The 27862-nt window shown below is 37.4% G+C and overlaps 1 protein-coding gene across 3 annotated transcripts in view; it reads left to right on the top strand.

Moving 5' to 3' along the window:
• ARID4A (AT-rich interaction domain 4A) overlaps positions 1 to 25186 on the top strand; it is a 70467-nt gene extending 45281 nt beyond the window's left edge. The window contains exons 12-26 of one of the 3 annotated variants that reach the window (XM_048851991.2): positions 1601 to 1673; positions 4236 to 4330; positions 4458 to 4555; positions 6596 to 6824; positions 11449 to 11699; positions 14511 to 14708; positions 16334 to 16418; positions 16608 to 16740; positions 17032 to 17094; positions 17991 to 19124; positions 19329 to 19433; positions 21299 to 21511; positions 22419 to 22565; positions 23482 to 23581; positions 23848 to 25186. In XM_048851991.2, the coding sequence (XP_048707948.1) occupies positions 1601 to 1673; positions 4236 to 4330; positions 4458 to 4555; positions 6596 to 6824; positions 11449 to 11699; positions 14511 to 14708; positions 16334 to 16418; positions 16608 to 16740; positions 17032 to 17094; positions 17991 to 19124; positions 19329 to 19433; positions 21299 to 21511; positions 22419 to 22565; positions 23482 to 23581; positions 23848 to 24010 (3087 nt within the window). In that variant the 3' untranslated portion in view covers positions 24011 to 25186. Of the gene's footprint in view, positions 1 to 1600; positions 1674 to 4235; positions 4331 to 4457; positions 4556 to 6595; positions 6825 to 11448; positions 11700 to 14510; positions 14709 to 16333; positions 16419 to 16607; positions 16810 to 17031; positions 17095 to 17990; positions 19125 to 19328; positions 19434 to 21298; positions 21512 to 22418; positions 22566 to 23481; positions 23582 to 23847 lie in introns of all 3 variants that reach the window. The other 2 variants (XM_048851990.2, XM_048851994.2) reach the window with 2 other exon arrangements.
• The last annotated feature ends 2676 nt before the right edge of the window (positions 25187 to 27862 follow it).

Genomic DNA, 27862 nt, shown 5'->3' with positions numbered 1-27862 from the left:
TGCTTTTTATCCATAGGTATAAAAACCTTTTACAGTAAATGGTGAGATCTATTAATTGCAATGTTAAGATTGCACAGTTTAATTTTTTTAAAAGCAGGAAATATAAAAGCTAAGGTTCCTATGCAATAATAAATATGCAGCATTGTCTGTGTGAGTCTATTGTTAATTTCATAGCTTACTTATATTTCTGTTAAATGTACACCTTAGAATATACAGGATGAGCAAAATGGCCACTATAACGTTATATAATTTTGTGGGTTGGCATTTAATTTTCTTGTTTCTTTTCAAAGAAAAATCAGAAGAGAAGAAACACAAATTCTCTCTGCAGAATAATGTCAGTATTTAAATGGCCCTCACTGGGCTCTGGACATTACAGCTCATTGAAGCCAGCAGGATGAAGAAGGGGTGGACTAATACCAGTACTTCACAGGAGGCTGTTTTTTTCAGTTAACAAGGCAGTGGTGTATCAGTTTAGCTTGCAATGGCTCTATTTTCACAACAGAAAATTAGGAATGTAATTTTATTAAAATGAAAGCTTAGAATTTGCTGAATGCAGACCAAACTAAAACTGAGATCAGTAACCTTTTTATTGCTTCCCCCTTCCTCTCAAAACTGCTTGTGATTTTTCTACTAATGATACAGTAGTGGAGCTTCATTTTTGACTTTTTTCTATACATCTTTCCTTGGTGACAGGCACTTTTGTACAGACAGCCTCACCAGCAATCCTTAAGACTAGAATGTGGCATACATAAGACATTGCAGGGAGCAAGACCTCATTAGGCTCTGCTAAAATCTCAGAATACCACTGAACATGCTCAAAAGTGATTTTTTTCTCTTAACTTTTATTTATTTTAACATTTTCCCTTTGAACATAGCAAAGGCTTTACTCCACATTGTGAACTATCCAACTCAAAGTTTAGGTGTATTTATCTGTGGTCGCAGTGTAAGAATAGTAGAGGTAAAAAGAAAACAGGATAGATAACATACATTCTGCTGTTCTGAATTATATAAGTGACTCCTGAGATGTTTCCAGAGATGACCTCTTTGAGCTGAGACCAAGCATGGAAAGTTTCATTCCCCAAGGGATTTCCTTCCCTTCCTCCCCAAGAAATGTATGAACATCTGAAGCTATAGGGGCTGTTACAGTGGAAACCATTTTGCACCCTTGACTATAGTTTTGCTACTGGGGAAAGCTAGAATTCATGTTAACTGCTGTGGTCTTGTAAATAACACATTCAGTATTAGATTTTACTGTATGACATCACATAATATATTAGTGCAGGCCATGTCGTACTTCTTAGTCTCTTTTTCCCCTAATGAATTGAGAATCCCACTGCTCTGTATTTTCTTTTTCCCCAGTTGAGATTCCAGTTTATGGGGTTTTGAACCTTCGGAGGGGAACCAAGTTAGTCCTCCTCATCTTATTTAAACTTTTGTTCATTTGTGTGGCTAGCCCTTTCTGATTGGTTTATTTTCTGGATATCATATCTTTATATGGGTGAACAATTCTAGCTTGACTTTTTTGTGCAGATGAATTGTTTGGGATCTGACTGTCCCTATGCATTTAATATTTTCAATATGTCTCCCTTTGTTTTGACAGCCTGAGGAAGAGCTTGATCCTGAAGAGAGGGACAGCTTCCTCCAACAGCTTTACAAGTTTATGGAAGACAGAGGTACTTCATAACTTAACTTATTATCTCTTGTGTACCAACCCATTTAATGTGTTGTATTATGGTATCACCCTTGCATCAGGGAAACATGTATATTACAATAACTAACCTGATACAGATGAAAACATTTGTAACCATTTTCAAATGGGGCAAGTCTTCTTTTGTCAGATGCTTTTCAGCGTAACCGCAAACCCTGCCTAATTGATGTTTGGTTTTCTGTTGTTGTTTGGTGTGTTGGGTTTTTTTAGACAGTTCTTGATGGGCTAGTACCAAAGTATCTCTGAAATAGCCTCTGAGATGGTGTCCCTCTATGGCAGCTGTGGCTGGCAACTCTGATTTGGAGGATAAAAACACTTCGAGACTTGGCCCTGGGTTGTGGAACTTTCAGCCACCAGAAATCTGGAAATGTGCCATTTTTAAGTGTTGTTGCAAAGCTATCCTAATCACGCACAGACATTCTACTAGTAGTGGAGCAACAGTGACATTCACCTGGAAAGCAACCTAAGCGATCCAACTCGGCTCAATAGTTAGAATAAGGAAGATTTGCTACTTTTCTTGACAGAATTAGCCCAATCTGTTATATGTATGACACTTAGATGCTTATAATGGCAAAGAATATATTGGAAGTGCTGCAGATCCCTTCATACATAGTACAGTGCTTTGCCCTCCTCCCAGTTTCACCCTCCTTACAACCGCAAATTTCAGTGGCTTATGCAATACTAGTTTTCCAGTTTTAGGGAGGCAATCCTTTTGAACACCCTGAGCTTTTCTAAAGGCACTGAAGCCAAAAAATAGGTTATCCTTTCAGCAAATAACATATTGTGCCCACATATTTTATGCTCTGAAATAGCTGTCTTTTTGAATATAAAAAGTTTGCAGACTTGTTTTGATCAATAGCAAAATTGAAAAAAATGTACGAATAAGACTGTACTTTCTTTAGAGACTTCTGTTAAAAATTAGCAGCTGTTTTCCACAGGGCAGAAAATATCTTTTAAAATTTTCTGTAAGCACCGTATGTACTAAAAACTGCTATTTGACCAATTTGTAGATCCCCAAATTGCCAGGCTCCAAAATGATTCCATAGCAGTGGTGACATTACAGCATAGTATAGCAAAGCACATGTGGTTATATCTGGATTTAAAAGGACTGGGGTTGAGAGGAGTAAGTTTAGAATCAGTTACATGCTGAATACCTTCTCTGCCCTTTGGTGAACCAGGGAAGAGTGCATAAAAGTTCATAAAATGTTACAATAATCTATGACAATAAATGTTGATAGAAAAACATACAAAAGGGAGACAGACAGACTATATTAGTTCAAACAAAATGGTTTCACAATCTTTCAGTATAATTAAAAAAAATATATATGGCAGGACACCATTTTAAGTAGGCTGGTCTTCTCTTTAATAAGATATTTTCCAATCCATAGAGGCTTAATGGAGTAGTACCTAGCCTGTTCAGTCTTGCCATTTGCCTATCACAAATATATCAGTGGGTCATGTATTTGTTATGGCAGGCTTTTCTGGAGTTCATCCAGCATCACGTTGAAGGCCATGCCATGTGGAATTAGCACTTGAGGGGGGGAGGGGAGAGAGAGAGAAAAAATAAGGAGGGGCTTCAGAGAAAAGTGTCATGTGTAAGCAACACTAGCTTCTTTATAATATGATTGTTCTACTTCTGTTGCTGTCCTTTCTCTTCTTCCTTCATTGGGGAGTGTCACTCTGCCTCAAGTGCAGTTAATCCAGGAAACAGGGAGAGACTGTGTAGGCGGCCATGGGACGGGGGAAAACAAGGAAAGTAACAGAGCAGTAAAAGTAAAGACTCAGTCCTGAGACAAACTGATATTGCTTAAAGATAGTTATTCATGGAAAAAAGGGGGCTTCCTTTTCTACCTTGGCAGGGAAGAGCAGCAACTTCATCAATTTTCAGCCCTTACCCCTGTTTGTTTCTGGCCTCCTCTTTCACAATTAATAGATTCTCGTTTCCTACTTGATTCCCAACTCTTAGTTTAGTTTCATACTCTCTCTCCACAGAAATATTTTTCTCTCTTGCCACCTTTTCCACTATTTCACATTCTGACCCTTTAATTTTCTACTCCATGTCCCCTTCACCCAAACATTTGATGATCTTCTCTTTATCTACTCCCACACCCTACCATTTACCAGGCTTTCCCTTAACAATTCCGATAGGCTGCCCTTCCAAGTTTTGGCTGCCCTTACCCAAACAGCAGGGAAAACATGGAAGGGAAGCCAAAACTTTGAAGGGCAGCCTATCCGATTGGGTTTTCCTCAGAGATTTGAGGAGGGTCAGAAAACTTGTGTAGTTTGCAGACCAATGATGCCAAACATTATAATAATCCACCTAGAAATCAACCAGATGTTGACACCAAAGCTGAGTATGACCATTGGTTGGGAGCAACTGACTTGGGATGCCTTTTTATGGATAAAAATATTATTACAGACACTAATTTGAAAAATGTACCAGCAATCAAGTGTGTGCTATGGGATGGAAGAGAAGTTTGCTCATCTGCATGGCAACTTTATTTATTTGTATTCTTATGTTAATTAGGTACTCCTATCAATAAACCTCCTGTTCTGGGCTACAAGGATCTTAACCTCTTCAAACTTTTTAGACTTGTGTATCAACAGGGTGGGTGTGATAATGTAAGTGTCAAATTTTTCTTAAGCAAAACATCTATTCGTATTCTTGAAAATTATGGTTACAGTTCTAGTGTCACAGTAAATTTCGTTCTTAATTTTCCTGGTTAACGAATAAAACTTACTTTTCCAGATTGACAGCGGTGCTGTATGGAAGCAAATTTATATGGACCTTGGCATTCCTATTTTGAACTCAGCTGCTTCCTACAATGTAAAAACTGCTTATAGAAAGTAAGTTATATCTTATTAGGTGATTGAATGAATGGTTTTATAAATATGAAAAATCTTAAAAGTGGCATGAACACTTTATTTTGATGGCTCAGGAGTTGATATTAATAGACAAGTAAGTATTCCACATTCTCTTGTTATGTTGCTACATTAATTTTGCCAGATTTTAAGAAGTTATTGAAAACAAGGGCTGGAGTTCTGCAGTGAGAGTGGTGCTTGGCATCCTCCACTTCCATTAACTACAAAGGGGAGTAGAAGACTGCTGGGCACCATGTAGGATCTTGCAGTTGCAGTTTCTTAGAACAGTGCTTGTTTTAGGGCAGGAAATCTCCATTGTTGGCTTGTGGGATTACTGTTTTGGAATATAGCAATGAAACTGCTATACAATCAGTTTGCAACTTATGCTTAACACCATGGACAGACTCTGTCCTCAGATGCGCACACATTCTACTTCCATTGAGATTTGTGATAGCTGCATGCTATGGGCAGAACTTTGTATTTATTTGCTCCAGACTTTTAAACTTTCTGTACAATGTAGCTAGAAATAAGTGTGTTGCAGAAGGTATCAGAGGGGTAGCCGTGTTAGTCTGGATCTGTAAAAGCGGCAAAGAGTCCTGTAGCACCTTATAGACTAACAGACGTATTGGAGCATAAGCTTTTGTGGGTGAATACCCACTTCTTCAGATGCCTGTGTGTTGCAGAAGTAATCTTTCGAACATCAGTGCAGAGATTTTGTTTATATCTTTATCATCTACAGATCTATGGTTTTCAGACACACTTTGTTAGCTATAAGAGTAGGAGAAGTGGTGGTGACCACTTGAGTTAAGGCTGTATAAGCCTTTTCATTCTAACTCCTGATGTTCAGTTGTATTTTCATTTATGATTCTTACATCTTCTGGACTAAATATGTTTCAGGCTCACTTTCTAAGTAAAGTGGACTTTTTTTTCCTTTTTTTTCTCCTGAAAGATTGAGCAAATATAATTCAGCATTTTGAGCTCTGCATGTGGGAAGCAGGGGGAATGTTTTGCCCAGTGCTGAAGAACTTAATTTTTTTTGTTTAAGAAAACAATCAGAACAATTGAGCACTGAGTTTGTGTGGTTGGCACCAGTATCAGGAATTGCTTAAGTTACACATGCAACATTAACTCTCACTGTTGTGCATTGCCAGTACAAAAATCTTTAATGACATGGTTGCATTTTGTTTCTCAAATACAGTATGTCATATGTTTTCTAAGCCTTAGATTAATGTGTATTATCTCTTTTACAGTTGTTTATGCCGGACCGCTCATTAAAATAATACATTTGAAAAGTACACAGCAAACTATTGCTGATTAAATAAGAAGAAAATTGAAAATTTGCAGGCATATACAAGGCCACCTGAATGTTGCAGCTAAACTAGCTTAGTGGTTAACTACCTCATTCTCTGACTTGAACCTAATGAAAGTTGGTGCTTGTTGAATAGCAGGTGACTAAGGATCTCATCCTACTTGTTAAAGTAAATGAAAATGAAAATATTCAGATTTTCTTCAATGGGAGCTGAGCTGGGTACTAATTTAAGATGCATATTTTACAGAGAAAAGTATTTAGCATGCAAAGATTAGTAAAGCTGTGATAGACCATTATGACATCGAAAACGCTCTAACAATATAAGAATGGAAAAAAATATTGCAAGCTGATTCTAAGATTGTAGAAGCAATTGTGTGTTTGAGAAACTGTATAGCATGATATGCTCTTGACTGTCATGAATGCTTAAGCAAATGGGACAGAATTAAAGCTGTGCACAGGCAATGTTAAACGTAGTCATTCAGATATGACTGCTTAATCATGCTACCTCAAAATCTCTTAACATAGGGTTGAGGTTTTTAATGTTTTTGGTTTGGGGTTTTGGGGATTGGTTGGTTGTTCCCCCGCCCCAGGAGTTAGTGATCTTCTCTTGCACTTCTGCGAGCAAGAAAATAAAGAATTTTTTTGAAGTTCAGTGAAATGAAAATCAGCAGATATGCAACGGTAAAAATGTAATGAAACTCTGTTTGCATATATAGGTATCTTTATGGTTTTGAAGAATACTGCCGCTCTGCAAACATTCAGTTTAGGACCATCCATCATAATGAACCAAAAGTGGTAGAAGACATTCAGAAACAAGAAGAACCAATGGAGGAAAGTGTAAAAGAGGAGCAAGAAATGCTTCCAGCAGAAGTAAAAAATGAAGTAGAAGAAAATGATTCCAGCAGCGAAAGTGAAAAAGAGGAAATAGAATTAAGATCCCCGAGAGTAAGTAGTCTGATTTGAGGGTTTTTTTATTTATGTGCTCAATAGAACTGGGTGTCCTTAATAGTTTACTGATATGAGATTTCCCTAGAGGATTGGCTGTACATGGGAATTGCCATACTTGTACAAAACACAGGAGCCCGCATGCTGAACAACACAGGCTTCCATTCACATATCAAGACAATGCTCCACTGATTACAGTGGCTTCCCATTGAATATAGTCCATTTTAAGTTCTCTCTCGATGGTCAAAACCCTCCAGGAGATTGACCAAGCTACCTGAGATCATCTTTAGTCAAAGGAAATGCAATAGATCTAACCTACCTAGGTTTCAGTAATGCATTTGATTCAGGTCCACATGGGAAATTATTAGTTAAATTGGAGAAGATGGGGATCAAGAACTGGTTAAAGGGTAGACTGCAATGGGTCCTACTGAAAGGTGAACTGTCAGGCTGGAAGGAGGTTACTAGTGGAGTTCCTCAGGGCTTAGTTTTGGGACCAAACTTATTTAACATTTTTATTACTGACCGTGGCACAAAAAGTGGGAATATGCTAATAAAATTTGCAGATGATACAAAGTTGGGAGGTATTGCCAATACTCAGAAGGACCGGAATATCATACAAGATGATCTGGATGACCTGGAAAACTGGAGTAATAGAAATGGGATGAAATTTAATAGTGCAAGGTCATGCACATGGGGACTAACAACAAGAACTTTTGCTACAAGCTGAGTACGTATCAGTTGGACGTGACGGAGGAGAAAGACCTGGGTATATTGGCTGATCACAGGATGACGATGAGCCACCAGTGTCGGGATACGGCCATGAAAAGGCTAATGCAGTCCTAGGATGCATCAGGCAAGGTATTTCCAGGAGAGAAAAGGAAGTGTTAGTTACCATTATACAAGGCACAGGTGAAACCTCATATGGAATACTGTGTGCAGTTTTGGTCTCCCATGTTTAAGAAAGATGAATTCAAACTGGAACAGGTACAGAGAAGGGCTCCTAGGATATTTGAAGGAATGGAAAACCTACCTTATGAGAGGAGCCTCAAAGAGTTTGGCTTCTTTAGCCTAACCAAAAGAAGGGGAAACATGATTGCTCTCTTTAAAAAACATCAGAAGGATAAATGCCAGGGAGAGAGGGAAGTTATTTCAGTTAAGTGCCAATGTGGACATAAGAACAAATGGATATAAACTGGCCATCAACAAGTTTAGGCTTGGAATTAGATGAAGGTTTCTAACCAGCAGAGGAGTGAAGTTCTGGAGCAGCCTTTCAAATGGAGTAGTGGGTCAAAAAAACTAACTGACTTCAAGACTGAGCTTGATAAGTTTATGGAGGGGATGGTATGATGAGACAGCCTACAATAGCATGTAGCTGATCTGTGACTGCTAACAGCAAATATCTCCTCCAATGGCTGGTGATGGGTCACTAGCTGGGGAGGGCTCTGAGTTACTACAGATAATTTTTTCCCAAGTGTCTGGCTGGTGGGTCTTGCCCTCATGCTTAGGGTCTAACTGATCGCTATATTTGGGGTCGGGAAGGAATTTTCCCCTGGGTCAGATTGGCTGAGACCCTGGGGGGTTTTCACCTTCCTTTGCAGTGTGGGGCACGGGTCACTCGCAAGTTTAAATTAGTTTAAATGGTGGATTCTCTGTAACTTGAAGTCTTTACATCATGATTTGAGGATTTCAGTAACTCAGCCAAAGGTTAAGGGTCTATTACAGGAGTGGGTGGGTGAGATTCTGTTCCCTGCAATGTACACGAGGTCAGACTAGATGATTGTGATGGTCCCTTCTGACTCAGTCTTTGTTTCCCTGCACAACCATGACTTTCATCAATAGCTGTGTTCCACCAGAACCGTAAAACTCTCACCAAATGGGGTAGATTTGTGAACACAGAGGATAATCTTCACAGGAGCTGGATCTAGATTATGGAACTTCCTCCTTCAAGAGATAAGAATGAGCAGACAACTCACAGCTTTAAGTACCAAATGTAAACCCCATTTCTTTGACCTAGTGTTCTTGTGATAACTCTCTTTAAAAAATAAATAAAAATCTTCAGCCTTTCAACTCATTCACATATACAGAGAGGGGAATGGTGGAATAGTGAGATTTTAGTTTGATGTCTTTATTTTTATTTTTTTATTTTGAGTATTGCTTGGCTGCTGTGGTGATGAGGACCATATCAGCAGGTACATAGATATATCAGTGACCCATCTAATTCAATGTTCAATCAAAAGTAGATGATGTGCTCTTGTTCAATGATAACAGTCAGCTGCATGCGTGTTCCCTCTGTGTGCTGCCCCAGTTCTGCGCAGATAGCTAACACAGCAGACCCCGAGAGAACCCCCAAAAACCACAGACTCTAGTAAGGTACGAAGGAACCCGAGCCAGGTTTATTGTCAAATGAAGCACAGTAATAGTTCCCTATAGACTCTACAAGGCATACTACGAATTTGTGCTCCCTGGCAATGGACACAGCTCAGTCAGTGGCGGGACACTCCACTGCCCCCTGGGCTGGACAAATATGTGAGCTCCAGGACCTGCTTTTATACTGTTGCAGGACAGATTACTCATCATAGTTCAAACGAATCTATCCATCATGTTGTCCTTTTGACCCTGTCTTTAAGATGCACTTGCCTGTTCCTTGTTATCTCTGTGGAGTGTTCTGATGCCGTCTTGGTGCAAGTTCCTCTCATTAGCACATATGTGTGTGTGCACGTGCTTCTAACAACCTTTTCTTGCCAACTTCTGTGACTGGGACCTGCCTCTGGCTCACAGCCCAGCTTTGCTTAACACTGCCTGGAAGTACTTTGGTTCAGGCTTCAGGCCTCAGACTGGGCCTCTGATACAAGAGTTTGTTTCAGGGCCTCCTCTTACTACAGTCGAATATAAGAATATACTTAAAAGAATTTTTCTTTCATTGGAACAAGAAATTAACTGGCTCAATTCTCTAGATTAACTGGCTAGAACTCTGGCTAGTTCTGTTAAGGAAGTGACTATGTGTTCATTGATTAAAACTAGCACACTGAAAGGCGAAAAAAGTTACTTCTGGCAATTACCAAAGAAGAAAGAATGTTTCCAGTTAAAATAGTTAATAATGCATATTTAGTATCACTTATCCTTGTGATGTAAGATAGCTTCCATATAACATCAGAAGTTTGTTTCCTATTCAAGTTTTTTGTTGACTAGATCCTATCAAGGTATTAAATGATTGGTAGAAAGACTCTTAGTAAATGAAAATAAAAATACTGTGAGCATATGCTTACTGGAAATGCTGCTTAAAATGCTCTAACTGTATTGAATCAATAATTTAAAAGATGTGGCTTCTACAATAATATAAATATACAATATTTAGCTTTAGACAAGCACTGAAAATATAAGAAGATAATACAGACCAATCACCTATGATTTTCTCTAACTTGATCAGCTTCCAGCATGCTGCAAAAGCTATTTTTATTTGACAGGGTTTTTGGGGAAGGTTGTGCGCCAGGAGAGAAGAGGGAGAGGAAGGGTTTTTTTTATGCTGCTTTGACTTCTTGGATGGCAAAGTTAAACTGTTAACTCAGCCAACCAGCAGCATTAAATAATATGTAGGTAATGTTATCTGTATGTGACTATGTAATGCTTCCAGGTGGTTGCCATTATGTTGCTATAAGTTTAATTATTAGGGCACCTAATGGGTTTTGATTGTTGTTTGATAATAAATACATTATAACAGAAGGATTTATATTTGGAGTACAAAAATGTGATGCTACCAGAAAGAGCACCTACGTCGCTTAATAATAAAACAATAAGCCCATAACAGTTAAGGCCCCCTTCCCCAAAACTCACCAGCTATCCCCACTGCTTTTCTTTGCCCCTTTGGAAATTCCAGCGGTCTTGCAGCATGCTCTGAAGGCTAACAAATCTAGAGAGACAAGGTCGGTGAGGTAATATCTGTTATTGGACCAACTTATGTTGATGAGTGAGACAAGCATTCAAAATTTACATAAAGCTCTTCATCAGGCCCAGACCTGAAGTAGAGCTCTGTGTAAGCTCGAAAGCTTGTGTCTCTCACCATTAGAAGTTGGTCCAGTAACAGATATTACATCACCCACTTTGTCCCTCTAATATCCTGGAACCAACACGGCTACAACAACACTGCATACAAATCTGGATCCTGTCAGACCAAGGAGTGCAATTTCCAGAGTTGAGGATCCCTCATGGAAAATGCCTTGTGAGCACCTCTGTCTCTTTTAAACCATGGGACTATCAACTCAGGTAGTTCCACTTACCACAACTGCCATAGTTAGCTAGGGAGGGTGATATTTCATGTGTTCAGGGACTACAGGCCTTTTCGATCTAAACAAATTCCTTTAAAATGCACCTGGAAGCTAATGAAAAGCTAGAACTCTGATATTGGAATCCCATAATTGTAAACAGAATGGTGATTCTGTTGATACCAAACAATGTTTTAAATTTATAAATATGTGATAACTCTCAAATGCAAAACTTCACATTGGCCTCCAATCTGTCTTCTTTGTACAAGAAAAATAAATATACTTCAGTGCACAGCATGCACTGCATAACCTCCCCTGCCCTGGACATGACTATGCTTGATTAACAGATTGCATTTCTGTCTTAGGGACGGAGGAGACTTGCTCGCGATGCAATAACTACTAAAAAAGAAACTGAAGAGGATAAAATGCAGGACAAATTAAAAGATAGCAACAAAGAAAATAAAGATGTAGAGGAAACACTTGAGAATGCAGAGAAGAAAGAAAATGAGACACCACTCGGGAGAAAGAACACACCAAAGCAAAAAGAGAAGAAAATGAAAAAACAAGAGGAATCTGATAAAGAATCTGATGAAGAGGAAGAGAGAAGGCAAGAGAGGTACATATTAACTTACATCCGCTCTTTAAGAGAATGGCTGTGTGGTGATACAGTGGCACTCTGTATAAGCTGAGTACAAGGGAGGTTTAGGATTCCATTCCAGGAGATCAAATGTGAATCAGGTCCATGATTTTCACACACACGCGCTCCCCATTACAATTTTCCCCTCCTTGTCCATCTCCAAAATAGCAGAGACCTGCTGTACCGGAGGGAGGATTCGTTCCTGGGAGATGGCAGGTAGTATTTCTACTGTTATCTTCCTCCAAGGGTTCAGTCAGGGAGGGCAGCATTCTAGTTTTGGGGGCCATACAGGAGTTTCTCTTGAGGATGCTTCCCAGGAGAAGTATTGAATCAGAGCATCCCTGGATGCTCTAGCTCTGTTCTCATCCCAGCCCCACTTCTGGGATGCTTTAGCCAAGAGTGTCGCCACCCTCCTCAGTTGCACACAATATTCACTGCTGTACTACTTCTCTGGATGGACTTCTGTCACTGCGGGCTTGGATTATATTGGTATTTGTGCACAGTACTACACGCAAGCACCAGCTAGGATTGGCTAGGTGTTGTGTTAAGTGTTGTACAACCATGTAGTGATAAATGGTTTTCCACACTCTGTCTTGTCTATTTATATTGTATGATTTGGTGTAGAAAGTGGATGTAACATATAAGCAAAGTGGCTAATGATGGTTGGCAGATGTCCAGCTTGTGCGTGTTTCTGTTTTTATTTAAATGTATTTTAGAGGGCTGGAGGGGATGAATTAATAAGAGCATAGGAGAAAGGAAGGGAAAGGGGGGTTAAAAATGAAAAGGGGAGATGGATTGAAGAGGCAGGGAAGGAGAGAGAGCAACATGGAGGGCAAGGAGAGAGTGGCAGGCAACAGAACAATGTGGAAGAATGAGGAGATGTTGGAGTAAAGAGCCAACTAGTAAAAATAGCATCCACAGTACAAACTGAGAGGCAGAATTGGTTTAAATCACTGCTGTCCAGGGGTTGTGAAAACAGGCTAAGCCTCTCTCTTCCCACCCTGCTAGTTTTGACTACCCCCTCACTCCATTCAGGGATTGGTTTTGCTCATTGTGACATAATTCACTTGTGCACTTGGGGCATAAGCTGAGAGTGAATCAAGCCTGATGACTTTTTGTTTCAAACAACTGGAGAATGTGTTGACTGCATCATCTCCATATCATTTCCATATGAGGAGAGATTAATAAGACTGGGACTTTTCAGCTTGGAAAAGAGATGACTATGGGTGGATATGATAGAGGTCTATAAAATCATGACTGGAGTGGAGAAAATAAATAAGGATGTGTTATTTACTCATCTTAACACAAGAACTAAGGGTCACCCAATGATATTAATAGGCAGCAGGTTTAAAACAAACAAACAAGAAGTATTTCTTCACACAACGCACAATCAACCTGTTGTACTCTTTGCCAGAGGATGTTGTGAAGGCCTAGACTATATAACAGAGTTTAAAAAAGAACTAGATAAATTCCTGGAGGATAGGTCAATAGTTATTAACCCAGGATTGGCAGGGATGGTGTCAATAGCTTCTGTTTGCTAAAAGCTGGGAATGAGTGACAGGGAATGGGACCACTGTTCTCTTTATTCCCTCTGAAGCACCTGGCATTGGCCACTGTCGGAAGACAGGATACTGGGCTAGATGGACCTTTGATCTGACCTAGTCTGGCCATTCTGATGTTCTCATTTTGATGCACTCCTGGAAAAAACAGTGACTTCAAAGAAGGCTGCGCTTTCAGTCAAAAGAAAGATCTTGTAGAATAACACAGCAAGCAAAAATTCCATTCAAACATAGATACAGCGTGGGTGTACAGTAGGTTGCATAGGTGTATTACATATATCTACGGTCTCTTAGTCTTCTTTCTTGTAAGTACTAAATGCCTTGGCCATCATCTTTCCTTCTAGTGTAAACTGTTATTGCTGCAAGATAGGTTATAGTCAGAGATGAACTAACATTTATCTTTTGTACAAAGCAAAGTGTGCATTTTCTGTCTATTTTGTCTACTTTTAGTTCTAGGTTTTGCTTCTGTTCCAAATAATTTGTTTAAAAGGCCATGTAAATATGTAGATCAGATGAGACACTGGTTATTGAAAAGACATTTTTCAGGCACCTAGTCCTTATTATTATGGATCTTTCCTTAAGTTAAATGGTAGATATAATTTAAAAAAGAGGCTGTTAAGAATTTTTATCATGGTTAAAGGCATTTATTGTAACTTTGTGTTTACCACTATTTGCTTCAGTGGAACTGATTAGATAGCCACAAAAGAGCCATTACATTGATAGTGCAAACATTTCATATAACTTGAAAGCAAATTGTGAAAGGTGAAAAAATTTAAAATAGCACATCAGAAGCAAATATTAAGAATTAAAGTTAGTGTCTCCTTGCTCAGCACCTCCTGTTTCACTTGAGCCTCAAAGCAGTGAGTTAATGTAATATATTTTGTCCATCTTCTTTCTGTGATCTCCATATGTTTCAGATGATAAACATTAAAGCTTTCAGATAGTTTTGCACATAATAAATCATGTTAAAATGTGATTTGTGAATAAACCTGATGCATCATTTTTAACACTTCTAGCTTATGCAAAACAGAGTGGAGGTGTATGACTTGAATAAGCTATGACCAATCCCTTTTTTTATACATTGCACTTCATGAATCAAGGAACTCCCGAGTACAAACTTTTCTCTTCTCCTTCTGCTGATTAGAAAGGGAATATTTAACTAAGCTTTGGAAATTTTAGGTCTGATTTTAATTAAATAATCAGTGGGCATTATAAATATACCTTGCTACAGGGAGGAAATTGAAAACAAAGGAGAATCAGAAGGGGAGGAAGATGAGGAGGACACAGAGCCCTGTCTAACGGGAACCAAAGTGAAAGTAAAATATGGACGTGGAAAAACTCAGAAAATTTATGAAGCCAGTATTAAAAGCACAGAAATTGATGATGGAGAGGTTTTATATTTAGTACATTACTATGGCTGGAATGTAAGGTAAGAAGGAGAAATTACCATTTTAACTTCATTTTAGTTTACTAAAAAAAAGTAAGGTTTCAGAGTAGCAGCCGTGTTAGTCTGTATTCGCAAAAAGAAAAGGAGTACTTGTGGCACCTTAGAGATAACAAATTTGTCTCTAAGGTGCCACAAGTACTCCTTTTCTTTTTTAAAAAAAATGTAGCATTCATAGATTTTTAAGAGAAAATGTCATCAAAGGGGGAAGAGTAATGGGTCTCTTGGCCCTGCAGTGAATTAGTATTGCACAATAGGGTCAGATCCTGCTAAAACTTTTTTTTCATGTGAGTACCTTCACTCACATATGAGTAATCCTATTGAAGCCAATGGAATTATGCATGTGTGTAAGTGTTTGTTTGCAGAATTTTGGTCCATCTCATCATAAAACTGTGAGTAGTACTGTTATATTAAATTGGAGTTCTTGTGGGAATAAATCCGAAGCCTGGTAATAATTGTCAGCAGGATCAGACCTTTGGCGAATATAGCGTTAATCTCTAAGGTGCCACAAGTACTCCTTTTCTTTTTGAGCTGTGATAGTGACATTTAAATTACTAAGGCCTTTTAAGAAAGTAGAGTTGTGCTTCCAGATGTCACCGTGAGTATTAGAAATTGTATTGCATTTAGTATTAGGGTAGCTTATACAGTTATTGGTTTATTAAACTCTGAAATTTCAGCAACAAAAAATATGCTGGCAGTTGAACACTCGCTATAATTAAAGAAGATATATGTTTTAAAAAATTCACGGTGGGAGCAGGGTGGGGAAGCTGAACTGTAAGGAAGTGTAGAAAAAATCCACTGAACACTTACGTTGTATTCCAAAAGAGTGCATTCCTTATATTTAATACCTGCTGTGTAATGGCATTTCTTTATTTTTATAAACAATGCGACTGTGCTAATGCCACAAAACTCAAATATATTTTAAAATGTATTTTCCTTGTACATTAAAATTTGAGACTTGCCATCTCATTGAATTCCTGAGAAATCTAAACAGACTTCCTTGAATGACATTATGACATCACGTAGGTTTGAAAGAAACCTTTTTTCCAAACTTCTATTCACATCCCCTCATCTATATTATTAATAATAATAATAATTAATAATAATGCAGGAGAATTTCAAAGGCACAAATGGCAGATAAGCACCTAACTCCATTTATGCCTTTGACAGTCTTTCCTAATGCTTAGTGTCTTTTGCCAGACTATTTGAAAACTCTTTAAAAACACAGGTAAGTATGATTATTTTATAACAGTGTTATAGATGGGGAAACTGAGGCGTGGAGAGATTAAAACTGAATTTCCTAAGGTCACATGAAGTTGATGGAAGAGTCTGTAATTGACCCCAGGTCACCTGACTTCCAGTGCTTTGCTGGCAGGAGACCAGGAAGGTCTGCACCTTCAGATTTCCTCAGGATCTTAGGAAGGTAATTGCAATAGAACATAGCGCTAAATACGTTTTAAAACATCAGATACTTGATATGTTGCTAAAAGGGGGTTGGGGATCTATTTTGAATTGTTATTAATGTCTTTGCAATTCAGCTTTGAACCATCAAATTACAATAAAACAGTTTTTAATGGGAGTAGTAACAGTGTGCTATGTTTTGCCTTTAGATACGATGAATGGGTGAAAGCTGATCGGATTATCTGGCCTTTGGACAAAGGAGGACCAAAGAGAAAACAAAAGAAAAAAGCAAAAGTAATATTTGTAGATCAGTAAATTTCTTGTAATAGTTTGTAAGAGCTTAATGACTCTCTGCTCCTAAGAATGAGTTTATTTTGCTGTTCACTCCCTAGCCCCTCCCCTTAATGTGTAGCCCAAACAGGGTGAAGTTTTGACTATAAGCAGTGATGTACATTCATAGAATGCCCAATTTTGTGTCTTCAGAGTAAAGAAGACCAGGAAAAGGATGAAAAGAAGGATGAGGAGAAACAGAAATCAAAACGTGGCCGCCCCCCTCTGAAATCTACTCTTCTGTCAAACATGTCTTGCAGTTTATCCAAAACACCTAATAGTGAAGGTAAAGCAGGAGCCAGAAGTACACGGAGCAATATGTCAGATTGCTCATCATTACCAAATGGAACAGAAGGTACACCTGATGCAGTCATGTGAGACACTTAGGTGCTCATACATAGGAGAAATGTATGTAAATACTAATAATGTAACCCCACACGTTAGTATGAAACGTTTAATAAACATATTGCTGTATTGTAAGTCAACAGTTTTGAAGTCCTGTGCAGTCAGTCAGTTTACTAGCTATATAACAAATTTTATTCTATATAAATTAATTAGTTTTGATTTTGATTTTTAGGAACACCTCGCAGGCAGACGAGACGTAGCTCAGGAATGTTTGATTCTGATAGAGGATCAAACGGTGAGTGATCGCTGTCCTGTGTTTTGATTTTCATTCCTTTTTGAAAAAGCAATTTTAACCCCCCCCTTTTTTCCTGCGAATTTTAATGCTGTTGAAAGAACTAAATTGACACCACTGGAGGAAAAAAATTCTCTATTTCCTCCCCAAGCAGTTAGGGAAAGGGCATCTTACCCCATGTTCTTGCATCAGTCTGCTTCAATCCTAATCCAGAGATAAAATTGTGGCCATTACTATGGTTACTCAATCTTCCAGTCTCACAGCTCATGCATCCGGCAGGGAGGCTAGTTAAGTACAAATGGTGGCAGTGTTGTTTGATGATAAGAACCCTTGTCTAGTATGAACTGAATCAAAGCCACCAACTCATTTCATATAGGTCCTGCACAACTATCAGGCACCATCTTATTACTTGCAATCTATATGGCTTCTGATTGAAACCACTGATTTAGCAATGAAATGGGTATAACCCTGTTAACAGTCTTCTGAGCCATCCATTCCTTTTTGAGGTGAGGTGACTGGGAAGATTCAAGCTATAAGGAGACCTGTAAAACTATCCTGTCCTCCTGAACTCTGATTTATGTGTGGCTTTTTGATTTCTAAACCTCCCTCTCCCCCCGCTAAAAAAAGAGAGTTTACACCAGTGCTACCATACTTCCATAGAGATCTAAAGTGACACTCGGAAAAACTGTAGCAAAAATATGTTGAATAATGCAACACATTTGGATTTTTTTTTTTTGAGTTGATGCAAAACCAAAACTCTTGATTTCCCCCCCCCCCCATAAAGTGATTTTTGACACTATATCTGTGTGGGTTATTGAATAGCATCTGCATAGCAAATATAAAAAATTGTGCTTTAACAATGACCTGATGTGTTGTTTTTTAATCTTATTTTTTGGCAGATTCTGGTTCATCTGACAGTGAAGCTGATGAGACTTCTGAAAAGAGTATGAATGAAGAATTTTCTGCAGAAATTTCAGATATGGAAAAAAATGAAAAACTAATTGATGAGAAACCCACTGAAGAAAACCCAAAGATCCCACATGTATTGATGAAAGAAAATGACAGGACTCAAGTGCAGCCTCTAGAAACTTTAAAACTGGAAGTTGAAGAAAGTGAACAAATAGTTCAGATTTTTGGAAACAAAGCTGAACAAGTGGAAGAAATTAAAAAAGAGACTGAAAAATCACCTAAGGGGAAGGGAAGAAGGAGCAAGACAAGAGACCCCTCTTTAGAGAATGTGAAGGTTTTGCCAGAAAGCCAAGAAGAGGGAACAAATGAAACCCTCATAGAATCTGAAAGATCAGACATTTCTTCCTCAGACAATAAAGAGTTTTCCACCACTACTGAAAATGAAACAGATCCCTGTACGAAAGATAAGAAGCTTTTGAAAAGGAAAACGTTGGAACAGACATCGCCTGAGAAAAAGGTACGACGAGAGTGTGAGATGGAAGTGCCAAATATTGTGTCTGAGGAGAGGACCAATGAATGTATTGGGATGGAGGAATGTAAAGACTTTCATGATGAAGAGTCACTCAGAACTGAAAATGAGGAAATGCCGTCTTTAGTAGCAGAGTCAGATCAACATGTTCAAGAGCTGACGAATGAAAACTTTGAATGTACATCTGAGGAAAATGAGCATATTCCGTTAAAAGACGAGGACGACACTATGCCTCAGATTGGACCTGAAACTCTACTTTGCCATGAAGTGGACTTGGATGACTTTGATGAAAAGGAAAAGAGCAGTAGTGAGGATGCAGTAGCAGAAAAGCCAGATCCCAACTCTTTGACCTCAAATCCATCTGCCTTAATCCCTGCAGTCCAGCCTAACTTCTCTGTGGCCTCGCCCCTTGGTCTAAGTCAGGATGAATCTCACAGTATAAAAAGTGAAAGCGATGTAACTATTGAAGTGGACAGTGTGGCAGAAGAATCTCAAGAAGGTCTCTGTGAAAGCGAGTCTGCTAATGGATTTGAAGCCAGTACCACTTCAAGCAATTGTAGTATAGCAGTACAAGACAGAGATACTGGAGAGAAGGGTAAGTGTTTCCCATGTGAAAAGCCAATCTCTATTTTGACAATTCCTGAAACCATTGTAAATCCTGTTTTGCTTTGCTAAGGACTATTGGCTCAAAAGTGGCATTTGGCGTCTTCTAATACTAGTTTTCAGTTCAATCTATTTGTTTTAAAAAGGGTATATTGAAAGCAGAAATATTTGAATCACGTTTTTTCTTTTCCTTCAGGTCAAAAAAGGCCAAGCGATGGCAATAGTGGGATACTGGCAAAGAAACAAAAACGTACTCCAAAGCGATCAAGTGCTGTAGCCAAAAATGAAAAGAATGGAACAGGTACATTTGGAAGTGAATTTTTGTGCTGTATCCATAACAAGTGTGTAGTAATCCATCCTTTTGATATTTATCCCCATTGTACATGTGTAGGGGTTTTCTTGCCAGGGTCTTTAATTAGTGTTGACTGGACCACTGACTATATATGTAGTAGAATATACCAGCTATTCAGTAATCACAATATCTGGCAGTCTCATGACTGTTACCGTCATCATTTTCATCTCTCTTTACAAGGCAGCTGTATGTGAGAAGATACCAAATATTTTACAGTTATGTGTTATGTGTTCAGCTCAGTTATCGTTTTTGTCCCTATGCTTGCTGAATAGAAGCACTTCCTTGAAAAATCATGTCCAAGCGCTTCTAAGGCTAGAAAGATACATTAATTATAACTTACAAGAAAAAATACATAGAGTGCAATGAGGTAAGTACGATACCTTTTAGAGACAGGACTTTTATGTGTGGTTGACGTGCTCAGATATGTAACCTTCTTAAATCAGCTGCAGAAAGTCTGGATTTAGTCTTCTATACCCCCTTATAAGTAGTGATGACCTCAGATAGCTAAAGGAATTGAATCAAATAGGTCAATAGAGTCAGTGCCAACAATGGCATTGTTAAGATTTATGTCAAATAAATATTTTGGGTTCCCACAGTAACTGCAACAAATATTGTTCATAGGCTGTTAAATAATGCCTAATATGTTCAGAGTGACAGGGTGAAGATTTCTGTGGGAACTGTAACTTAAAATTTCCTGAGACTTGTATATTTGAAATGAGAACCTTTTATTTTGGCACTATTGTAAGAAGTCTTGCATTGTTTTTGTTTTTACAAAATAAATCTAACTATACACTGAGGTACAGGATCACACTGCATGACCATGTGAATATGGTACTGTAGAACCTCAGTTACAAACATCTCAGGAATGGAGGTTGTTCATAACTCTGAAATGTTCGTAACTGAAAAAATGTTGTTGTTCTTTCAAAAGTTTCCAACTGAACATTGATACAGACTAACATGGCTGCTACTCTGAAACCTGTTAATAAGCTTTGAAATTTTACTATGCAGAAGAAAAACGCTGCTTTTAACCGTCTGAATTTAAATGAAACAAGCACAGAAACAGTTTCCTTACCTTGTCAAATCTTATTTTTTAAACATTCCCTTTATTGTTTTAGTAGTTTACATTTAACACAGTATTGTACTGTATTTGCTTTTTTTGTCTCTGCTGCTGCATGATTGTGTACTTCCAGTTCCAAATGACGTGTGGCTGACTGATCAGTTCGTAACTCTGGTGTTTGTAACTGAGGTTCTTCTGTATCAGAGATGTATACTCTTTACTGAAATGATGGTACATTGTTCACATCTATAGGTAATTAGTGCATTTGCACTCTGAAAAGTGACTCTAAGGTCTTGTCTACACTGAAATAACTAAATGTGTTTTTAAGTCACACCTGCTTTTTTGGCAGAAAACACATTTATTTTGGAATAAATGTCTATTTTTTTTTTGTTTTTGTTTTTTTTATTGTTTTTGTAGGTAAAAAATCTACTTTGGCAAGGGCTGACTCAGCCCCTAACTGCTCCCACCATGGGTTAGAGAGAGCACTGGTGCACCTGCAGATTCAGCTCATAGTGTACCTAACAAAATTAGAAAATTTTAAATGGGGTTGTCAATAATCTGAAACAATTTGGAATCCACAAAGGGAGCTGGGTCTTTTGAGTAAGGAAGCACAATTTTACCTTTCATTTTTCTGACCACAACCACAGTTTATGTAACGTAGATTATAGGGTTAGAAGAATACCAAAATTATAGGTATACTTGTCTTCTGTCAATTGTCTGTCTGTCTTCTAATCAAAATTAATTTGTGTTATTACAGGACAAAGCAGTGATAGTGAAGATCTTCCTGTCATGGACAGTTCAAGTAAATGTACTCCAGTAAAACACATAAATGTGTCCAAACCACAGAAGCTTTCGCGATCCCCTGCAAGAGTAATTTCCCCTCACATCAAAGATGGAGAAAAGGATAAACATAGAGAGAAACATCACCACAATGCTTCCCCGAGAGTGTATAAATGGAGTTTCCAACTCAGTAAGAATTTTTTAAATTGTGTTAAATATTTAAATCAGAGTTCAAAATTATATTAATACAATATCCAGAACTTGCTATATTCAGTTCCAAAAAGGCACCTGGCATGAATGCTCATTATCATTGTAAAGCCAGGTTTATTGGTATAATGTTATTTATTTCTGTGCTTCGCTTTCACGCTATAAAAGTCCTTTTAAAAATGGTATGATTTAAATTATCATCTTGCTTTCCCCCCCATTTAATTTCCAGCATGCGGTTAGCAGCTTATTACTTCAAGAATATCTAGACTGTGAAACTAATAAGTTATGTAATTTAAAAATAGTCTGGAATTCTAGTTTTCAGATGGCATAATCCAGGCATTCATCTCTAATTCTGGAATTGCTGGATTATTGGCTGCAAAAATTCAGGTTGGGATTGAAGAGTTGAGTTGGAAGAGCAAGATGACTCACAAAATTATTGTGTAGGGGGAGGACAGAGCAGTTCTTTTGTTTTGTTTTTTGTTTTTAAATTCCATGATATTGAAACCTAAAACTCTGGGAGTCTGAGACAAATATTTTAGAACCAATAATCTTTTCCCCCACAACCATTAGTGCAGGACTAATGATCAATCAAGGGAAAAAATTGTTGATCCATTTAAATTAAGTATAATATATAAGTATATCATAGCTGTCCCTTTTATAAGGAGCACAATTCTTACTAATCTACCATAATTAAAACACCTTGGATTAAATGGAATTTAATAAGAACCTTTGTATTTTGAAGGGGGGAAATGTGGGTTTTGGCTATCTGTCTTGTATGTAACCCTACTTAGTATAGCATTGTGGAAGTGCATTATTGGTTTGCATGTGATGTTTCAGTTATCGTTTCTTAAAATCACCATCGTAAAGTAACTTTTCCCCCCACTCTTAAGATGAACTAGACAACATGAACAGCACTGAGAGAATCTCCTTTCTACAAGAAAAACTACAGGAAATCCGAAAATATTACATGTCCCTGAAGTCAGAAGTAGCAACAATAGACAGAAGAAGAAAACGATTAAAAAAGAAAGACAGAGAAGGTAACTTTCCAATTTGCTTTACACTCAGACCTCCCTCTCATGAGATGTCTGTTTTAAATATGTAAACCCCAAAACGTTTAATTTAAGTGACAACATTTTCGACAGCCATTATTTTAACTTTTTGGAAAAAACAGTTACTATACGAAGTTTAACTTGTCTTCTATCCATACAGGATAAATTTAGAATCTACAGCATGGTTTGCTTTTCAAAATTCATACATATAATAAAATAAATTCTTGAATATGTAAAATTTCACTTTTAAAAAGACATGGATCTGGACTTCGTATTGTACCCTGGATCTGGGTTTTCACAAGTAGCATAACAGATTGTCTTGTTCCTTTATGATTTAAGCCACAGAAAGGATTATGTTAGTTATCCAGCTTGTGTGAACATAAGAGAAAAATAATCTGGACCAGTTTCATAAAGCTTTTTGTAGTAAAAGTAAATCTTATTTTTAATCCAGTAATATTTACTCATCTGCATGGTATCTGAGCACAGTATAGAAACATACAGAAACTAGAGTAGTTCTCTAAAATATTAAGGCTTTGAACCTACTAGTCGATACATGAGGAATCCACTTGTATTTTTCTATAACAGGACTTTGAGAGGTCTTCCTATACTGCTACTTCTCCTCCATGCCTATTTTAAATAAAATAAATAAATTAAATGAAGGTAATGCTCATTAAAATGAGCAACTAGTAAGGACACTATGTTAAGCCAGGGATAATGGGTGCAGGTACGACGTAAGCTTCTACACACAACTCTGTCGACGTACGTCAAACTTGACAGGCCTCACTTGGGCTCTATTAAGTTGTTTTGTGTGTGTACAGACACTAAGTCTGATACCTAAGCGGGCCTCCAGTGTGAAGGATAATTTGACAATGTGGTGCTGATGTCCTGCTTTATGTATTTACAGTGTCTCATACAGGAGCATCCATGTCATCTGCTTCATCAGACACTGGGATGAGTCCATCATCGTCTTCTCCTCCCCAGAATGTGCTTGCTGTAGAATGCAGGTGATACATATTTCTCTGCCTTGTCAGCAGTTTGCTGCCATGGACATAAATCCTGAAATATAACCACAAAAAGCACTCAACTGGTTTGACATTGCCAAGTACATTCTGTACACTCTTCCACTGCTGGACTGTATCTTTTTCCTCCCCCCGGTTTTTTATTTTATTTTATTTTTACTGTTGAGAAATTAAGCTCATTGGTAACTGAAGGTTTGTAGGCACCGTCTGACATGTTTGTCATCGTGTTTATTGTTTTTTTGTTAATACAGAGAAAGGGCACTTATCAGATTTGAAAAGTTATGTCCAATGAAGCATTCAGGTGTTCTAGGAAATCATAGAAAAGCAAGTGCATCAAACAGACATCAGAATATTATCAAACAGAATCAAGTTACTGCTGCACTTTCACCCAGCTTGTATGCTAACCCTTGGTGAGTAGTTCCTCTTTGTGGAAGCACTTGCTATACAGAACTGCCAAAGTATGTGTTCAGCAATGTGCCCAGTTTTAAAGATGTAAATGGGACAAAATAAATTGTGAAAGGAAGTGTAGTTGACTGAAAACTACAGTTGTAATAAGTCTTCCACTTTTTATAGGATTTTTGAGCACACGATTATGCAAATATTTTAATGTTTATTAATGTTTACAGTGGAATTGTGAATAAGTTTTCAGTGGACTATCTTATCCCTTGACAAAAATATTTTGTCTTTTTTCTATGTAATTTCAGAGTTTTTATTTTGTTACAAAAAGACGAAAAATGAAATATATAACAACAATGAAGTTATTTAACAAGATTTCTAAAGCTGAATTTTTTTGTGTAAAATAAGGTATCTTGCAACTTGTTAAATATATTTATTCAGACATTGGATGTTGTATTTTTATGTATTTTTTAAAATATTAATAAAATTGGAAAAAAATTCTAGGTTAGTTCACTCTTTTGAAAAAACATACCTATCAGTTGTAGCTCTTACAGGAGGTTTTATCCAGTAACCGTGCCTGTATGTGCAGTGGGTCTGTCTATTCTTCCACAATGTAGAACTGTAATCGGGCATCTGGATTAAACTATAACCTTGTTTGGAAACTTTGGCAGTCCTAGTACTTACATTGTTTTGAGGAACAAATTTTATTGGGTTGCCCTTAAGATGCTTTGTCACAGTTTTTATGTTTGCTATACTGCCGAATGAATTTATATCTCCCAAAGTTGAGATGCAACAATAAAGTAAAGCAACTGTGTATACTCTGTCTGTGGATTGTCCCATGGGCTGATGCAGTTTGTAAATAACTTCCAAAACCATGTATTTAAAACAGTTTGCATATACATTATGTATAAAAGTGATTTTTTTATCAATTTTTTATTCATGTTTGTACATTGAAAGGGGTTTTAACCCCTCTTTCTGTGTTTAAAATGCTGTAGAGTAATAACATAGATGCTCTAGACTGTATATCAGGATATTATGGTTCACACAGCAGAAAGTCAGAGCGAAACACTAGTGATGGGGGTAGCATTACTACGATTGATGTTTCTTGAAACTTCATTTTACCACATTTGTCAACTTGTGATTCCAATTCCTTCCATTTTCGCAGAGAATTAAAGAAAAAGTACTCTTGTAAAATGCACTTTTCTGTCTTTTCTTAAACAAAGCAGAACTATTTCAATGTAAGATAAAATGGAGTTAATTAGAGAGCATTAATAAAGGCCATGTTTTAAACATAGGCTTTATTTTTTTATTTAAATGATTGCTCTTGTAAATCTACTGACATCCTAAACAATAGAAAAATCAGACTTTGTTAAGTGTTGTAAAAAAAATGTTCAGAGCTAACTTTCACTGTTAATTTTATATTAAATATAAATAATAAATAAAAATAATACTCATTTATTAAGGAAAATAACATGGGTCACATTTTCTCAAATTGACTTCCATGCTTAATATTTGCAGAAGTAAATCTTAAATATTGAGTGTAAATAATTCCATGTATTGCTCTTGGATAAATTTACATCTTGTGCAAATATTTAGCTTGTCTAAATACTACCACCATTTCTCTAGAACAGCTAGAAAGATTTTGATATAAATCACCATTTCAAATGTTGTGGATGAGTCTCTAACATTCTGTACTATAGCATAGTTGTTCAAAATGAAGAACTTGACTGCTTCCACTTCGCCTTTGACTGGTTAATGTATGGTCGGGAAACTGTGAAAAGGTGCGTAAGGCAGCCATTCAGTGCTTGAATATTAATTAGGAATTTGGGTTTTGCAGACTAAAAAGCAGTTAAAAGAAAGAGGGCTTTTCTTCTTTTCCTTATACTGTTTACCACTGGTTCTGTCTCCTGCATGTATTGCTCTTCTAGTCTGCCTCCTAGGAGAGAGGTATATCATTTGGTTAGACTCCCCAAACACCTGTTTCGGTAGATGTTTAAAGTTTTCTATCTGGATTTTTTTTTTTTTGTCTTTAAGGCTACTAAATGTTCAATAGGGAACAATCTTGTAACAGCAGGGAGATGGACAAGATGACCTAGTAGGCCTTTCATTTCCAACTTTGAGTACAATTCCTTTCTCCTCCTTCGAAAACAATTCTTAAATATCTTTCATTGCCTTAAATAAATCTGGTGAAGAAGACAGAGATTATGGCTGGTATTAAAATAACTAAGCAGTTTTGATACAGCTAATAATGATGCTTTACTTCCTGGTTGTGCTAGCAGATTTTTTGGCAGGGTTATTCTTCCCTTCTCATCTCTCCCACTGTCATCCCAAAACTATATACTTCATTTGGAAGGTATATCAGGAGAGAAGATTTTGTCAAATTCTGCTTTTTTACATCAGTTGAAGCTCCATTTCAATTGATAGAATTGCATTACTCTTAACAGCAGAATTTGCACCCCTTATGTAGCTGAGCTACCAACAAGAGCCACTGAAGAACAAGTAGGCACATTAGAAAACTGCTGTTGTGATGTAAGATAGCTCTAGGAACTGAAGATTGATTTGGTGTAAATCTGAAAGATTGAAAATGTTATAGGAATGTGAATTTGAACCAATATTCAAAGCAGCAGGTTTGTTTCTCTCTTTAAATAGATGTCTCCTTTCTTCTTCTGACAGCTAGTTAATATTCTGTTTCACTAATGTAATCAAAAACACTTAAATTTCTCCAGACCTTTAAAGGGACTTACTGTAGAGAAAGACTCTGTGCTTCTGTTTTTGTTTCCACACAAATGTTGTAGGAGCTATTTCATGTTCTAGCATTAATGATTTTAAAAAATAGTTAAAAATGTAAGTTTATCAACATCCTGTTAAATCTTTTTCCTGTATTTCCCTTCCCACTACCAGTGTTTGTCCAAGATATCTGACAGTAGCTATCTCTTACCTAACCAATCTGAATAGAGCAGTGATGTCCAGAATAGTGACAAATGGCGATTTCACAAGCACTGAATTGTCAGTGCATAAAGTGAGGAGGTGGCCTAGACAAAAGAGAAAGTTACACCCACTTACTTAGTAATTAAAAATGAAAGGAAATTGTGTTAAGGGTAATTAAGAGCGCACATTTCAGCAAAATATATTATCTTTAATTTAAAGGGCCAATGTCTAGGGAAACTTTTTAAAGAACAACTGCAGAGCAGCAAAGCTGATGATGTCACTTCTTTACAATAGTGGCATTAGTACTTATGATATGTTCCATTTGAGGATCTTGAAGTGTTTTAGATAGATTGATGAATTAAGCCACCCAACAGGCAATATCTTTATTTGATACATGAGGAAAATTGAAGAGCAGAGTGGTTACCAGGGTGTTATATTATCAAAGATGACTTTGGCAGAACCAGAAAGAGACTGCTGGTACGGAGTCCTGTGTCTTTACCACAGAACTATCTGGCCTTCTACTCTGGTTTCTCTTACTCAGCATGATGTTTGTCTTTGGAATGCAAATTAAACTTCAGTTACATGATTCCGTCGAGTATAATATGTTCGTTCACCTTCTGTCCCTGTAAACAAGAATACTCTTTCTCTCTTGGGTTTATGTGGAGACTGACTGAATGACTTTTTTTGGGTGACATTTATTGGAATCTGCTGCCTACAGTGATGTCTTCAATTAATATTGAACAGAAATGCTTGCTTAGTGTAGTCTAGGCCCTTTACAGAAAATCCCACATAGTATGAACAAAAAGTCCTCTGAGATATGTGCAGTTTCCATCCTGCTATGGCCAAGGAGTTTATTCCCCCTCTTACAGCCTATGGAATGAGCAATGGAATTGTCATATCTGTCCAGATCTTAAAAGGTTCACGGACCAGTAGACCAGGGCC

This window comes from Caretta caretta, chromosome 6 (genome assembly GCF_965140235.1).
Source record: "Caretta caretta isolate rCarCar2 chromosome 6, rCarCar1.hap1, whole genome shotgun sequence".
NCBI lineage: Eukaryota > Metazoa > Chordata > Testudines > Cheloniidae > Caretta > Caretta caretta.
This window is presented reverse-complemented; position numbering and strand designations above follow the sequence as displayed.